The following is a 17,500-nucleotide window of genomic DNA, read 5'->3' as shown; positions in this document are numbered from 1 at the left end:
GCCTCACAGCAACTGCCCCCCGTGCCCCAATGAAGAGGCCGTGTCCCCGCCGCCCAAGCACCGCGAGCCCGCCGACGTCGCAGAGGAGGCTCAGGGTGACGACGCCCACCAGGAAACCGAGACATGCAGCGTCACGCAGGACACAAACGAAGCCGCACAGCATACAAAGAATAACCACTTTAAAGAGGATTTCGAAGTAAACAATGTCATAAAGGGAAGTGACGATCAACCGCGTAGCCGAGGACAGTGAACAGAAAGAGGAAAACCCACAACTGTTACCGCAGCTGAGTCCACTGGAGGTTGGCGCCTGCCTCGTGCGGCTGTGGGTCGAGGTGTTCGCTGAATATGAACAACAGCAGAGGGAGGAGGAGAGAGGCGAAGACCCGCAATATTCAGCGCAAGTGACGCCATTGGGAGTTACCTGAGATTACGTGCGGCTGTGGAATGAAATTTTCGGGAAGAGTACAAATTATACGAGTCCACAGGAAGTTGGCACGCGCCACGTGCAGACTGACGAGTTCGGCGACGGTCAAGATTATCAACATCAGGAAATGGAGGAGGAGGAGGAGGAGGAGGAGGAGGAGGAGGATATACACGAGGCAACGCAGACCAGCGCCGAGCAAGCTGGCATCTATTATACGAGTATGCGACTGTGGGCTGATGTGTTCGGGATAAACGAAGCAACAGCAGACAAAGACAATCACATCACCGTAGAGGAGAGCGAGGAGAACAGTGCCGCACGGGACAACAACGAGGGGAACTGCGCCGCACGGGACAGCAGCGAAGAAAACAGCGCTGCACGGGACAGCAACGAGGAGAACAGCGCTGAACGGGACAACAGCGAGGACAGCAGCGCCGCACGGGACAGCAACGAGGAGAACAGCGCTGCACGGGAAAGCAGCGAGGAGAACAGCGCTGCACGGAACAACAGCGAGGAGAACAGCGCTGCGCGGGACAGCAGCGAGGAGAACAGAGCTGCACGAGATAGCAACGAGGAGAACAGAGCTGCACGGGACAGCAGCGAGGAGAACAGCGCTGCACGGGACAACAGCGAGGAGAACAGAGCTGCACGGGACAGCAGCGAGGAGAACAGCGCTGCACGGAACAACAGCGAGGAGAACAGCGCTGCGCGGGACAGCAGCGAGGAGAACAGCGCTGCACGGAACAACAGCGAGGAGAACAGCGGTGCACGGGACAGCAGCGAGGAGAACAGAGCTGCACGAGATAGCAGCGAGAACAGAGCTGCACGGGACAGCAGCGAGGAGAACAGCGCTGCACGGGACAACAGCGAGAACAGAGCTGCACGGGACAACAGCGAGGAGAACAGCGCTGCACGGAACAACAGCGAGGAGAACAGCGCTGCACGGGACAGCAGCGATGAGAACAGAGCTGCACGAGATAGCAGCGAGGAGAACAGAGCTGCACGGGACAGCAGCAAGGAGAACAGCGCTGCACGGGACAACAGCGAGGAGAACAGAGCTTCACGGGACAGCAGCGAGGAGAACAGCGCTGCACGGGACAACAGCGAGGAGAACAGAGCTTCACGGGACAGCAGCAAGGAGAACAGCGCTGCACGGGACAACAGCGAGGAGAACAGAGCTTCACGGGACAGCAGCGAGGAGAACAGCGCTGCACGGGACAACAGCGAGGAGAAAAAAGCTGCACGGGACAGCAGCAAGGAGAATAGCGCTGCACGGGACAGCAGCAAGTAGAATAGCGCTGCACGGGACAGCAGAAAGGAGAACAGAGCTGCACGGGACAGCAGCGAGAACAGCGCTGAAGAACAAGTTAGCAGCCTCGTGCGGCTGTGGGTCGAAGTGTTCGGGAAGTATGCGCAACAGCAGAGGGAAGAAGAGAGAAGGAAGGATCTGCAGCATTCAGCGCAAGCGACGCCAGCGAGTCACCAAAGATTACGTGGTGCTGTGGAATGAAGTCTACGGGAAGAGTACAAACCATACGAGTCCAGCGGAGCACGTGCAGACTGACGAGCTCGGCGACGGTCAAGATTATCAACATCAGGAAGAGGAGAAGGAGGAAGAGGAGAAGGAGGAGGAGGAGAAGGAGGAGGAGGAGGAGAAGGAGGAGGAGGAGAAGGAGGAGGAGGAGGAGAAGGAGGAGGAGGAGGAAAAAGAGGAGGAGAAAGATATACAAGAGGCACCGCAAACCAGCGTCAAGCAAGCTGGCATCCATTATTATGCGACTGTGAGCTGATGTGTTCAAGACTAACGAAGTCCACAACACTGACAGCAAGACCAAGAAGAAGATGAGGGAGCGCAATGATCGTTAATGCGGCTATGGACTGACGTCTTCGATGAACTCTGAGGTAGGGCCGGACTCTACATCTGATAGCAGAAGGAAATGAAACTGACGAAGACGGCAACGCAGGCACGAAATGAGTGAGGAAACAGGAAAAGATTTCATGAGAAAAACTCCGAGTAACAAAGGCGAGGCACGGCGCTCATTGTTCTAACTCTATTGACCAACACTGCACATTCCGCCACGGCGACAAGACAGCCTCGCCTCTCACGCCGTGAAGCTGCACCGGGTCACTTGTTTCCCTCTGACGTGTTGAGTAAGCCGTGACCCCACACTTCCTAGGGAGACAGACTGTTTACGTCAAGGCAGATGTTTTAAAATTCACGGAGTAATTTTCTGAATTCTTAACAATTATTTTCTTATAATTTATTTTACACATAATTATAAGCTGATTATGCAAAGATGTCATGCGAGCTGTACTTTGCATGATATAATAACTCAACAACAAAAACTCAATGTAAATACTTCTTTTCCCTAGCGGCGTGCGATACCCGGCGACTGTCACTGTACAGCAGGCACCAGTCCACAGCTGCTCAGGGAACGCTTGCACACGTGATGCATTACTTATTACTATTTTTTTAGTAAGTATTTTTCAATAACGTTTTTTCTGTATAGCAGCTCAACACGAAAGCTTCATTAATTCAGAGACAGATTCATCCCTAACGAGAGAGAGAGAGAGAGAGAGAGAGAGAGAGAGAGAGAGAGAGAGAGAGAGAGAGAGAGAGAGAGAGAGAGAGAGAGAGAGAGAGAGAGAGAGAGAGAGAGAGACTGACTTTTACAGAATAACTAAGCAAAGTGATTTTTCTCCTTACATCTTTCCAAAGAAAAGACAGAATACCTAAGTCAGGTTATGATTTATGAATGTCTTCCTCAACACAAGGGATCAAGTATTTTCTCATTTCATCTTTTACTTCGAACAGTTTCCTTCTTGAAAGTTTGAGAACAAGCGAGAATCTTTCCGACGAGGTTACGTACACACCCACCCACTCACACAACCCCCCCCCCCCACACACACACACAAATAGATAGATAGAACAAATATTGACCACAAATTCAGGACGTACTGCTAAAAACTGCATAGTAAAATAAATAAATAAATAAATAGATAAATAAATAAATAAAGATCCATAATAAAAAGATCATTAGTAGGTGTAGTCCATTGCAAAACATAGAATTCTGAAATGGGTAAATACAACATACGACACCATTTGTAATTCATGTAACTATTTTCAACCCAGAAATTCCAGAAAAATCAGAAATAAAATCAACAGTGACATCTCGTTAACCACACACACAAAACACACACACACACACACACACACACACACACACACACACACACACACACACACACAGCACAGTAATAAGAAAGAAAGGTATACACACGATTGTTGCTGATGCACCTACACACAACACACGTACACAGTCCATATTTGCACACTCACACACACACATGCACATAACAGTCGTGTGCATATTAAGAGATTGCTGTACTCTGACAAAAAAATCGTGGGTGTGTGTGTGTGTGTGTGTGTGTGTGTGTGTGTGTGTGTGTAATTAATGAAGTGTGCCATCCCAAAAAATACAGACTGGGTGAAATGAGGTGCTATATTTATTTTTTCTTTTCCACGTGTAAACATCCATGAGAGAGAGAGAGAGAGAGAGAGAGAGAGAGAGAGAGAGAGAGAGAGAGAGAGAGAGAGAGAGAGAGAGAGAGAGAGAATCAAATTACGTGGAATTAGTTAGCAACCTTGACCATCTCTCCCTCCATCACCACTCCAGCCACTCACTCACTCTCACTACCCCTCACTCACTCCCCTCCCTGCACTCTCCCTTCGACCTTCACTCATGATGAAGACTCAGTGAAGTTCTGAAGGCACTGATTTGTAGTATTTATTGTTGTCATCAGTAGCTTTAGAAACACTGATCTGATTAATTGTAGTAGTAGTAGTAGTAGTAGTAGTAAAATAGTAGTAGTAGTAGTAATAGTAGCGGTAGTAGTAGGGACTGGCATCTTCAGTGGGCTTTTTTTTTCAGTTTTGTTGTCACCTCTTTTATGAAGTAGTAGTAGTAGTAGTAGTAGTAGTAGTAGTTCTTTTTCACTCTACACACAATAACTAACATTTCCATTACCACTACCACAATTGCTAGAATCGCCAGTCAATTATTAGTAGTAGTCATAGTAGTAGCAGCAGCAGTAGTAGTAGTAGTACCTCTCTCACACTAAAAAACACTTCTCCATTACCAGCACCACCATCACCACCACCACCACCACCACCACATCCAGCAGCATCCCCACACCCTCCAGGCCACCTGTCGCTGCCGGCCGTTCAGCCAAGCAGCAGCATGATAACAATGGACACCTCGTTTTCCGGCACTTGTAACACCCCTCACTTTTTCGGTCTAATGGCTTTCCTCTTCAAGCCACACCCCGCTGTTACTCTCTCTCTCTCTCTCTCTCTCTCTCTCTCTCTCACCTGTTACGTCATCCGCCTCCCTGCTAATGCTCTCACTCCGTTTCCTCCTCTGCCTCAGCTAACTCCTTAACCCAATCAACCTCTCCTTTGCTCTCTCTCTCTCTCTCTCTCTCTCTCTCTCTCTCTCTCTCTCTCTCTCTCTCTCTCTCTCTCTCTCTCTATTCATAGGTGCCATCTTCCTACCTTCTTCCTTCTCCCTACTCGAACATTCCTCTTCCTTCCTTTTCCTCTAACTCTCCCTTTACTCTCCCTCCTTCTCGCACTAGTACATCCTTCCATCAGCACCTCATTCCCTCTCACACTCATCGCCATTCCTTTTCCCATTCTCGTCTCCTTCTCTCGCTCTCCCTCATTTACCCTCACCCTCTCCTCACCCGCCGCCTAACAACGGAGGGGGAACTGCGCCCTGGTGACGAGTCAAAATTGCTTCGAAAATATCTAGTCCTGTTGGGGAATAATCATCACCGCTCGGGCTCAGATGCGATTTAATATTCAATAGTTGGTAACGCCGCGGACACTCCTGTCGCTTCACCTCCTGCCAGCCAGTCAGCCAGCCAGCCAGCCTATACCTGAACGTACCCCCACTTCTTTCATTTATTTTTTAGCCTGTTTTTTTTTTTTTTTTTTAGTATTTTTACTTAGGTGTAAATACGATTGTGCAATAATTCTGGCGCTTGCTTGTGATGATGATGATGATGGTGGTGGTGGTGGTGGTGATGTGGTTGTGGATGATGGACGGTTTTGGGGTAAGAAAAAAGAAAAAAAAAAGAGGATGAGGAGGAGGAAGAGATGGTGAAAAAAGGAATGACAGGAAAGGAAAGAAAAGGATGAATGTGACTCGATACAAATATAACTTACGGAAAGGTGAAGGACGCAGCGAGATAATGGAAGGGAGAAAAGACACATGTGGACAGAATGACAGGTAGATTTGACAGGTTGATATATAAGGACGGTAGGGAAATAACAAATGTACATTGTTGATGATGGAAAAAAAGATGACATATACGTACACACATAGGTACCCAATAAACTGAAAACCTAAAGAGACAGAAAGGAAAAGACTAAATAACAGAAAAAAAACAAGAGAAAAAAAACGTTATTGATGATGGTAAGGAAAAAAAAAATATGATGGGGAATAGAAATGGAAGAAAAAAAAAATATAAATAAAGTCAAATATTTACGTACACAAAGACAGGTAAGGAAACAAGAATATACGTTAGTTTTAGACGAGACGCAAACAACTCGAAACGACATGAACCGATATAAAAAGCAAAGAACACATGTAGAAGCACAGCCTCGAATATCGGTAAATAAACAAGTACTGGCGCTCGCTGTTCCCTGAAAGCTGGCGCGGCGTAGCGAAGTGACGATCGACTGGCGCTTCGCTGAAAACAAAAAGGTGGAAGGGTGAGGCTTAAGTCTGTTTGGCGAAAGGATATTCTCTCTCTCTCTCTCTCTCTCTCTCTCTCTCTCTCTCTCTCTCTCTCTCTCTCTCTCCAGGGAGGCGCTGTTTAATTTGTGGCTTAATAGTAGCTGCTGGACCGGCGATATTGCCTCTCTCCGTCAACAAGACCGCAGGACCCCGCTACAATAACAACATATAACTCGGCATTAAACTGGGACTTACATACACTGCCAGCTTCACGGTACTTGCTGCCTGCCCGCCCGCACGCCGCTAAACAATGCTCTCGGTCCTCACACAATCCCTCTGCCCTCTAACTTCTCGCTGCTGATGCTACTGCTGCTGCCTCCTGCCCCTTTCAGACCTTCCCTCTGTGTGATTCTAGTATTCCGTCCTCTCTAAGACATCCCTTTATATTATTAGTTCGGTGTCTCTTTCTCTGGCTTATTCGACTCCTATGGACAAAATCTAATGAGAGTGAAAATGGGTTACCATCACCCTTGTGTGCTTGTGGTGCGCTGAAAAGTTTTTATGCGCTATACGATGTTATATAATACTGTATTGTTATGATGAGTTTACACTAATGTCTATCTGCCTCCTGCTCCTCGTCCTCCTTTTCCTCTTCTTCTTCCTAGTTTCGTAATTCAAAGGATCTTCGTAGACTGCACTATAAAATGTTAATATTATGCTATACAGCGCTATAAAATATAACTGCAGCATGATAGCTTCTCTGTCTGCTTCCTCCTCCTCCTCCTCCTTCTTTCTTTATTTTCGTAATCTACAGTCTCATCCTCCTCTTCCTCCCCTTCAGTTGTTTTCTCTTTTTCCTTCTCTCTCGGTATCAGCCCCATCCTTCTTCGTCCATCACAGAGTCCGCCTCCTGCCTTGCTGCTCCTGCCCTTGACTTACTTCCCTCATCCCTTATTATCACCCTCTCCCTTCCATCATCCTTCAGTGACTACCTCTTCAGTCTCCCTCGCCACGTTTCAGCTACTCATCATTCTAAGTCTTCTCCAGCCTCTCTCACCTGCCTGTCTTGCATCAGTCCCTCTCCCTTTCGTCCAGCCTGGTGATCACTCCAATACCTGTAAGTAAGGTCAGGTTGTGCACGGTGACACGATGACTGCTCGAGGTCAAGGTGCTTTTCTTGGGATTCGAAAAAAAAAATAAGTAGTAGAAAAAATGGTACAGGAGGAGATGTCTTGGAAAAAAATGTTAGTGAATAAATATCATGGAAAAAAGTGATATTTGTGTAGGAGAAAATGATATTAGAAAATGTTATAAATTGTAGAGAAGGGGAAAAAAAAGTCAGGATAATAATGGTATGTGTTGGTATTAAGTTAGTTAGGAAGCGGATTTTCAAGGTAGAGTTTATATACATCAAAGTTTTCTATAAAGTCTCACAAATCTGCCATACTTCTTATCCAGAAAAAAAAAGGAGATTCAAGAGAGAAGAACCAAGATGCTTCAGAAAAGTATAAACAGGTCACCTCTTTTGATACTAATACTCCTCCTCACTCTTTTAGGGAGAAGTGTGTCGTGTTTTCCTTTCATTTTACGTTCTTTTTCTCCCTTGAATTGTCTTCCTAACATAAAAAAAAGTTTCATGAGACAATTTTTCCATGCTCCTCCGTATTTTTATCGTTTATATTTTCTTTCTCTTTTATTTCCTCTCTTTTTTTCTTTTTTTTTTTTTGGTGCATCCGTTTCCTACGCTTCTGCAACCCGGCGTGACGTGTAGCCGCAGTGACATAACCCCAGGAGGCAGCTCGGTAAGTGTTCCGGTCGTAAGCTTCCTCCCACTCAAAGAATCTCCATAATGCAGCGCTCACTGTCTGCCATTACGTTTCTTATCCCGCTCCAGAAATCCTCAGCAGACAAGGTTAAGTCTCCGCCATGAGATTTCTCCCCCGACAACTCTATAATTCCCTTGAGTGCTGCCTTGATGTTCCCGTGAAGGAAAAAAAAAGGAGAGAGAGAGAGAGAGAGAGAGAGAGAGAGAGAGAGAGAGAGAGAGAGAGAGAGAGAGAGAGAGAGAGAGAGAGAGAGAGAGAGAGAGAGAGAGAGAGAGAATCCTTAAATGCTAGTTCTTCAAGTTTCTGGACAAATGTTTCTCTACTTCATATAAATTCAAGATCTATGTTTTATGATTTGTTCTGACGCCATATCTGATCAGTCAATCAGTCATCAATCAGTTAAAATTTCTTGGCAATTTTTTTTTCTTAGAGAGAACTTGACGATTTTAGGAGTCAGTTTGAATTCATTTTTTTTTTTGTTAGTTTTTAGTTCAACTTATTTTACTTGTCCATGTAAGAGAGGCTCTGAATAGGGGCATCAAAACTGATATAAAAAAAGAGGACGCATTGAAGGTACCAGTCCCTCAAGAAAGCAAACCAAAACGCAAGTAAGCACAAAATTACAAAGTGACGTATATGTATGGTTTTTACACTGTTTTTAAAGATTATTTCTGAACAACGGCCAACTAAACTGATCAAAAAGAACCCACCGAAGCTTCCAGTCCCTCAATAAAAACAGACAAAACAGGAATCCCAAAATTAGAGAAGAATGTGTCTTTGTTTTTTATATTTTTTTATGAAAGACGAATTCTGACTAAGGCCAACAAAACTTATATTAGGAAAAAGACCCATTGAAGCTTCCTCTCCCTCAAGAAAACAACATAAAAAACAAGCAAATCCAAAATTATAAAGGGAAGTATGTGTCTAATTTTTCTACATTTTTTTAAAGACGAATTCTGACCAAGTCCAACAAAACTTATATAAAGAAAAAAGACTCATTTAAAGCTTCCTGTCCCTCAAGAATACAGCCGAAAGGCAAGCAAATCCAAAATTACGGAGTGAAATGCGTCTTGAAACCTTCCCTTTGAAAGAATTTGAATAAGGGGAGATGGAAGTGAGCGTCGAGGCAAGTCATAACTCGGCCCTCGCCCCAGACTGTGTTTTCTGGACACGGCAGAGAAGCAGACCAGTTTTAGTGCTTTAGGTTTACAGCTTGTCAATATGTCTGAAGGAAATTATTAGAATTATTCCTTCCTTTCCTTTTCCTCTTCGTATTCTTATTCCTTCTCGCCCTCGTCTTCCTTTCTCTTTCTCTTTGTATTCGTCCTCGTTTTCATTGTATTGCTTCTTGTTCTTGTTCTTCTTCCTTTTTCTCTTCCTCTTCCTCTTCCTCCTCCTTCTCCTCTTCCACTTCGTTCTCCTTCTCCACTTTATCAGGTAATTTCGATAACTTATGAAAAGAGGAACGATATTGATATGTTTCCGTGTGTGTGTGCGTGTGTGTTTGTGTGTAATGAAGGGAAGCTGAAGAAAAAAAAACTTTCTTCCTTGATTACTTTCACGCAAGCAAAATATTTCCATGAGTCCAAACACGTATGGAAGCCAGAAGGAAGAAAATTAAATGTAAAAAGACGCATGGACACCTCAGCGAGAACAAGACAGGTAACCTCACGAACCCTGTCATTAAATGTCTATGCTATGTATGTTGTCTTTTACTATCATTATTTTGTAAGCATGCATCATTATCTACGTGGGAAAGTATAGGAAATGTACTGTTTTTTTTTTCCTTTTTTCTTCATTCTTACTCCCATTCTTACTTCATTCATTACTTACATTCCCAGAAGTTTCCCTTAAAGTATTTTTTATGTATTTGGAAGGCTGGCCAGGAGTAAGAAAAAAAAAAAAGAGATAAAAGAAAGGTCTTATCATAATGTCGTTCTCTCAACCGCCCCCCCCAAAAAAAAAATAAATAAATAAAAAAAAATAATAATAATAAGTAGAAGATTCGAAAGGAGAGCCAATTAATTTCCTAAGGTGTCTTAACACTCTTCATTTAGAACAGTTCCAGTGACAGACAGAAGGATGTGGTAATATTGCTAAGTTATACTGTAAGTGCACTGAAGTTTGATCTCTGAACTGATGACGATTACAATAGTGAGTACATACGACTCTCCATTCTGCCCAGTACGTGACCTAATCTCTGTGAACCGACGACTCTTGAACTGAGAGAGAGAGAGAGAGAGAGAGAGAGAGAGAGAGAGAGAGAGAGAGAGAGAGAGAGAGAGAGAGAGAGAGAGAGAGAGAGAGAGAGAGAGAGAGAGAGAGAATGGATGATCATATTTTGCAACGTCACGAAGCGTTATTGTGAAGCATTAAATCATACACTTCATCAGACCTCAGAGCAGATGCCTGATATGAGGACTGGGAGGAACTGATGGTGGAGAGGGAAGGGGAAAGAAAAGGAGGAGGAGGATGGAGGATACAAATGAATACAAAAGAAAGACCAAACAGCAGAAGGAAGAGAAGGAAGAGGAGAAAAAAATGAAAACGAAGATGAATCAGTCAGTATATAAAATAAATAGTGAAACAATTGTGAAACAGCCTTTATAAATCACATCAATGTTTTCAGTTCATAAATGACAATTAAGTTAGTGATAAAGGGGTATTTTTTTTTAGTCAGAGAGATAAGTTTTCTTTCTTTCTTAGTCAGAAAATACGACTAAAACAACTCTATAAATCTAACCAGTGCATTCAGTTCACAAATAACAATAAACTTGATGGCAAACAGGTACGTCCTATTTGTCTTTTCCATTTTGAGTCTGTACAGTACTTTTAATACAACGGGACTGACTTCAGAGAGAGAGAGAGAGAGAGAGAGAGAGAGAGAGAGAGAGAGAGAGAGAGAGAGAGAGAGAGAATGAATGCAGATAGTCATGCATGGTGATTTCCGAATACTTTAATAACTCTCCCTCCTCTCTCTCTCTCTCTCTCTCTCTCTCTCTCTCTCTCTCTCTCTCTCTCTCTCTCTCTCTCTCTCTCTCTCTCTCTCTCTCTCTCTCTCTCTCTCTCTCTGTACATCCATCACCTGTCCTGACGCGGGGTCGGGTAGGTGAGATGGCAGAGTCACAAACGACCTACGTGCCACGGCTGATGAATTACAGGAAACCAGTTTAATTTGCCCGTGAAGTGTATTGCTGTGTGTGTGTGTGTGTGTGTGTGTGTGTGTGTGTGTGTGTGTGTGTGTGTGTGTGTGTGTGTGTGTGTGTGTGTGTGTGTTAGGCGATAGGTAAGTGTGTTTTTTTAAGTGTTTTAGAATTGACAATAGAGAGAGAGAAAAAACAAACAAACAAACAAACAAACATAGACTTTGACATCTATAGCTTGTGTTCTCTCGTGTATAAATTGACGCAGAAAAAAAATAATACGTGAAATGAACAAAACTTACGCCATTCCAATACTAACCCAAACACATTCCCTCCATGCGCGACTGAGACAAGCAGCAAAACACACCACAGACTCCCAAACGGTAGAGAAGATTTCAAACACTTTGCACAAGAGACGCAACCACAAACACCACACCACACGAAAGATTCCACAGATACGGTCCTAATATTTATCCTCCCTCTTGGCGCAGTCATCTAGTAAGAATGACATACGCTAAGAAACTTCCTGCGCATTATCATGTACATGGAAATTGAGATCTGGTAGCTGAAGAGGAGGAAATGGAGGAGGAAGAGAAAGAAGAGGAGGAGGAGAAGAAACCCATTGGGGAACACTCATGACTCGTGCTTAACGCAAAGAGCAATCAGAGACACTTGGGAGGAGAAAAATATACCCAAGAATTACTGACCAGCTCAAGAAACGTAAGGCGTCTTGGGAGAGGCAGCTGCGGGACCCTCCATCAGGGCGGCCACTCACCTCGCGGGGATAAAGTAGCCAAGTTTAGATGAGGATGCGTCCACTGGCGGGAGGAATGGAAGTAAGGAGAGCTAAGGAGTGGGGATGGGAGAGGAGGTTAACCGCGCTCCACAGGCACAAGGAATAGAGGTAAAAGAGTGAGGAAGAGTGGGAATGGGAGAAAGATTGACTGGGTGCTACAGAAAGGAGGAATGGAGGTTAGGAAGGCGAGGAATGCAGTGGGAATGGGAGAAAGGATGGCAGTTCTATATAAGAAAGAGGAAAGGAGGTAAGGGTGAAAGAAGGCGTGGGAATGGGAGAAAGATAGACCGGGATCTGCAGAGAAGGAGAAATGGAGACTAGGAAAGTAAAGGATGGAGAGGGAATGGGAAGAGAGTGTGACATATCTCTACAGAAAGGAGAATGAGATAGCGAGAAGAAATGGAAGAAATGGAAGAGAGAGAGAGAGAGAGAGAGAGAGAGAGAGAGAGAGAGAGAGAGAGAGAGAGAGAGAGAGAGAGAGAGAGAGAGAGAGAGAGAGAGAGTTAACCGCATCCAACAAACACAAGAAATGGGGGCATGAATGAGAGAGAGGGAGTAGGAATAGGAGACAAACTGACTACTCTCCATCCCAGTAAGTTGCACCATTCGCTCTGAGGGAAATTAATGTCTCTGCCTCAGCGATGGAAGTCTTGCAGTGAAGTGGGTGAAGTTAGAATTATATACAGCATCGAGTGTCGTCTGTATAGTCTGGATTGCGATAGGGAAGACTTGTACGAGTAGTAGTAAAGGAGGACCAATAGTAATAACCACCATGTAGCGACAGGAGACTCGGCAGTGTGGGAATCAGTAATGGGTGTTGAGGAATGCTGCTTCCCTTATCTCTCTGCACCTTTCCTAATGTAAGATTGACACTGGTGAGAGGCAAATAAAACTTCGAAGACAAGGCCTACTGAAGCGCAAGTCCCTAGAGGAATGGGCCAAAAATATAATCCAAAATTGGCAGAAATGTGTCTTGAAACCTCCCTCGTTCAGAATTCAAGTCATAGGTTTGGGGGGATATACAGAAGCAGGCAGTAAGATTTGCCAGTGAAAGGGATGAAAGATTGAGAACACTGGTTAACACTTGCATTAGGGAGGTGGAGAGAATAGGGATGAGAGAAAATATTAAATCTTAAGCAGCGAGGCCACGGAAGCAACTCAGAGTTAGAGAATAAATACAAATAAAAAAGAAGGAAGAAAGAAGAAGAAAGAAGAAATAAAAAAGAAGGAAGATAGGAGTTCCAAGTATGTTAAGAGCTATTCACCACCTGTTATTTTTACCTTCACTCAAAGGAGACGTGCTGAGAATTAAAAAAATGAATGGAGATAGAGGAAAGAAAAGAGAGGAAAATAAATGAGTTCCAAATATCGCGCGGTTTTACTAATTACCGCAAGTTTCCTTAATATTCCGCTCTTTAGATTAAGTAATTCGGAGTAATGGAAGAAAAACAATGAAAGGGAGGCGTATTCAGACTTACGTAATTGATCTTGATATCCTACAAAAATTAAACGTAAGATTTAAATATAGAGGTAAAAATGCACCACTTTCCCTATGTTTTCCCATTTCTCTTATATTTTCTACGTCGTTTCGTTGTCTTACTTAATTTTGCGTTATTATCTTATCATTCGCGTCTACTTTGGATTTAAAACTTTTCTTTCACTTTTATTTATCTCTTTTTTTTTTTCCCCTTCACCTAGTTGCTGTTTTTTTCGTTAGTGATATTTTTTTAGTAAGACTCTATGAGGAACTCGGAGGAAGGAGAGATAAATAAATAGAGGGGGAGGACACCCATTGATAATACAGATCTAAACGTTAAATTATCCCCTTATCTTCCTTCCTGGTTTTCTTTAGTTGAGTTGATATTTTTGTTCAGGTAATAATTGTTAGTGACACACTGTAAGAAACTTGAAGGAAGGAGAGAAACAAATAGAGAGAGGAAGAGAGACAAAAAAAAAAAAATAAAATAAAATAAATAAAACTTCATTCATAAACCTAAAAAAAAAAAAAGAGTCTTCTTGTGAGAATAAAATAAAACAGATAAAAAAATAAACGACATGACAAACTCAAACCACGACGCGAAATAAAAACTGCAATAAGAGGAACGAACAACACTCCACAAATCCTCCCTACCCCCCTTCCCCTCCCCCACCAAAAAAAAAAAGAAAAAAAAATCTCCCAACGATCAGATTCCCATTACCAACCACCCTATCAAATTCCCGTAACCTCATTTTTCTCCTTTGCGTAAGCTGGTACGTGCACGCATCCATCCATCCATCCATCCAGCCATCCAACCAACCAGCCATTTTTACGTATCTTTCCCCTGTTTTCCCTCTCTCCCTCTCTCCCCCCCCTCTCTCTCTCTCTCTCTCTGCACTCCTACTTTCATGCTTCCAAAACGTTTCCAGCAAATTGACTTTCCGGCGTGGGTGGAGTGAGGAAGATCGAGTGCTTCGTGCTCACTCTTTTGTTTACACGATGCACACCTACTCCAGTTGCCAATTATTGAAGCATTCCATGCCATAGCTCCTCTTTTCCTGCCCTTTTTCATGCAGGTTGGTGTGGGTGTGTGTGTGTGTGTGTGTGTGTGTGTGTGTGTGTGTGTGTGTGTGTGTGTGTGTGTGTGTGTATAGGGGGTGGGTATGAGAGAGAAAGAAAGAGAGAGAGAGAGAGAGAGAGAGAGAGAGAGAGAGAGAGAGAGAGAGAGAGAGAGAGAGAGAGAGAGAGAGAGAGAGAGAGAGAGAGAGAGAGAGAGAAGCGCTTTGATTGGCTTATATCGACCAATCAAATTTACTTTTATAGGTTTCTTTTAATGCGATTGACATGCGCCAATTAGCGATATTGAAAACATTAATTTTATCGGCAATGGTCGGCAATAATTTGCTTAGTTTTGCTTTTGCGCGGATCGTTTATTGTGATTGTCCGGGGGCGAGGCGAAATGGCAACGAGGAGAGAGAGAGAGAGAGAGAGAGAGAGAGAGAGAGAGAGAGAGAGAGAGAGAGAGAGAGAGAGAGAGAGAGATGCGGGGTTCTCATTGTACATTCATAGTTTACGAACGCGAACCCACTTGTAACTCTAGATATAAATAGATAAGAAAAAATAAATAATAGGTAAATAAAATTAATAAGAAAAAAAAAAAAACACCTATGCGTTTTCGGATATTAACCTCCGACTGCATTTACGGAAGGATGCAGGAACTAATGTGCTGAGTAAGTGATCTGGGAAGGGAGTGAAGGTTGAGAGATTGAGGAGGAGGAGGAGGAGGAGGAGAAGGAGGAGGAGCAGGAGAGTGAAGGTAATGCATGTCCCTTACTACCAGTGGGAGTCATTGGTTAGGGGAAAGAGAAGAAACGTAACGAATGCACTGTGAATGGTGGTGGTGGTGATGCTGGTGGTTGTGGTGGTGGTGGTGGTAGTGGTGGTGGTGATGGTGGTGGTGGTGGAGAGGCAGTAGTGGTGAAGGAAAAGATGGGAAGGAGGGGAAGAACTGGTGGTGATGGTGGTGGTGGAGAGAGAAAGAAAGGAGAAAGAAGGGAAATAATGATAGTGGAAGGAAAAAAAAAAAAACAGAGGTCATAGTTATGGAGCAATTATTTTTTTTTATTTATTTTTATTAATCTTTATTTATATACATTTTTCGTGCGTGTGTATTTTTCACTCTATAAATACGCCATTTCGCTTCCCCCGCTGCGTACTTTTACCTGCTACTATTTTATCTGCATTGCCTACCTCCCCCCTTTCCCCTCCACCCGCTACTCCACTCGCTCTCCCCTCACGCAGCCAGGAACAAATAAAACAAACAAACAAACAAACGGAAAGCAAACAAATTGACAATAAATACAAGTAAATAAGTAAATAAATAAATAAAACATGAACAAATATACAAATAGACACTCGTGATTCTATTAACTGGATTTTTCATAAGTGCCGGAGATAGAGAGAGACAGAGAGAGAGAGAGAGAGAGAGAGAGAGAGAGAGAGAGAGAGAGAGAGAGAGAGAGAGAGAGAGAGAGAGACCCTTCCAAGGAAACTCAATTTTTGGAGGGCAACACGACCTGTACAGCTCAACACACAGTATATTTCTCCCACATCCCCAGAGGCCGCGCAAGGAAGTAGCGAGAAATACGTGCTGGGGAGTTGTATTATAGGAAGAAGACATTTGTTTGTGCCCTCAAGAACGTCCATGAGGCATCAGCTTCGGTGGCGAGTGAGTTAGTGGGCGCTCGTAAACAAGGTAAACAAGTTGCCCAGTAAACTTTGAGGGGGAGGACGGAGGAAGGAGACGGTGGGACTATGCTATGTTTGATGTGTTGACTGAGGGATACACGAAAAATAAATAAGTAAATTAAGCCTATGTAAAAGACAGTTGAACGTCGCATCTCAGTTCATCATGAGGAAACTCCATTCAAACTGACCAATTTAGTTTTTTTTGTTTCTTTCTTTTTTTATGCTCCTCTCTCGATATGGTCACGGTCATAGGGAGATGGTGAACTGAATCGGACAAACCTTTCTATTCTTTACCTGTATCTGTCGCTCTATCCACATATCTTGTAACTATCAGAGGAATTATGAAAACACTCTCGAACATCTCCAGTGATATCTGCTACATCCTGACGAATATAAGAGACAAAACGTCGAAACATTTAGGAATAGATTTACAAGGACTGCCACGTGTAATTGCCAAGCGTAAGCCTAACAGGTTCTTGTAGCTTCCTTTATTTTCTTATGTTGTTATGTTCTTACTTATTAGAACTAGGAAATAGTGGTCTATATTCTTGTAATGTTATAAGGGGGTGTACAGCAGCAATCCACGTCCTAGTCTTACTGGTTGGGTAATTAATTTTTGATGCTCTGTTTCTCCTCTCACTTCCCCACTGCTGCGAAGATACGCCTCTCTCTCTCTCTCTCTCTCTCTCTCTCTCTCTCTCTCTCTCTCTCTCTCTCTCTCTCTCTCTCTCTCTCTCTCTCTCTCTCTCTCTCTCCCTCCAGCCATTCACCGATTACAGGCAAGTCATCTCCGAGGCAACGTCACCACCGAGGGTCGAAGGAGTGACCTGCTTCCCTTGGTCATTCAGGTGAAGATAACAAGACACACGAACAGCCTCTCTCCTCCGCTTCTCCCCACACGACCAGCATCTCTCCTTTCTCCTCTCCCCACTCCCTCCCTTCTCCCTCTTCTCCTTGTCCTCTCCCTCTTCTGCCTCCCTGCATCTCTCTACTGAAAGCAAACTGCCAAGGGAGCAACGTATCATACACATACACACACCCACACACACACACACACACACACACACACACACACACACACACACACACACACACACACACACACACACACACACACACACACACACACACACAACGCTATAGGCAGCCAATATTCCTCCGTTAATTGATACATACGGAAACTGTTGCTTCAATCATACACACATACATACATATACATACACGTAGTACACAAAATCAGCCTTCAACACCATCTGACCCACCACCACCATCACCAGAACCATTATTACCAAAGAGGACTGTAGATAAGGGACACGCAGCGTAATTAATTTCTCCTTCTCTTTCT

The 17,500-nt window shown here is 43.9% G+C and overlaps 1 protein-coding gene and 1 long non-coding RNA gene across 3 annotated transcripts in view; one reads left to right on the top strand and one right to left on the bottom strand.

The window, feature by feature from the left end:
- Positions 1–1,846, top strand: part of LOC135101115 (protein starmaker-like) — a 3,156-nt gene extending 1,310 nt beyond the window's left edge. Inside the window, exon 1 of the mRNA XM_064004667.1 lies at positions 1–1,846. This exon is cut by the window's left edge and continues 1,310 nt beyond it. Within this exon, the coding sequence (XP_063860737.1) occupies positions 552–1,712 (1,161 nt within the window). The 5' untranslated portion in view covers positions 1–551 and the 3' untranslated portion in view covers positions 1,713–1,846.
- LOC135101362 (uncharacterized) overlaps positions 1–17,500 on the bottom strand; it is a 382,194-nt gene that overhangs the window by 167,296 nt on the left and 197,398 nt on the right. The gene's annotated exons all lie outside the window — the stretch shown is intronic.

This window comes from Scylla paramamosain, chromosome 6 (assembly GCF_035594125.1).
Source record: "Scylla paramamosain isolate STU-SP2022 chromosome 6, ASM3559412v1, whole genome shotgun sequence".
In the NCBI taxonomy this organism is placed as follows: Eukaryota; Metazoa; Arthropoda; class Malacostraca; order Decapoda; family Portunidae; genus Scylla; species Scylla paramamosain.
This window is presented reverse-complemented; position numbering and strand designations above follow the sequence as displayed.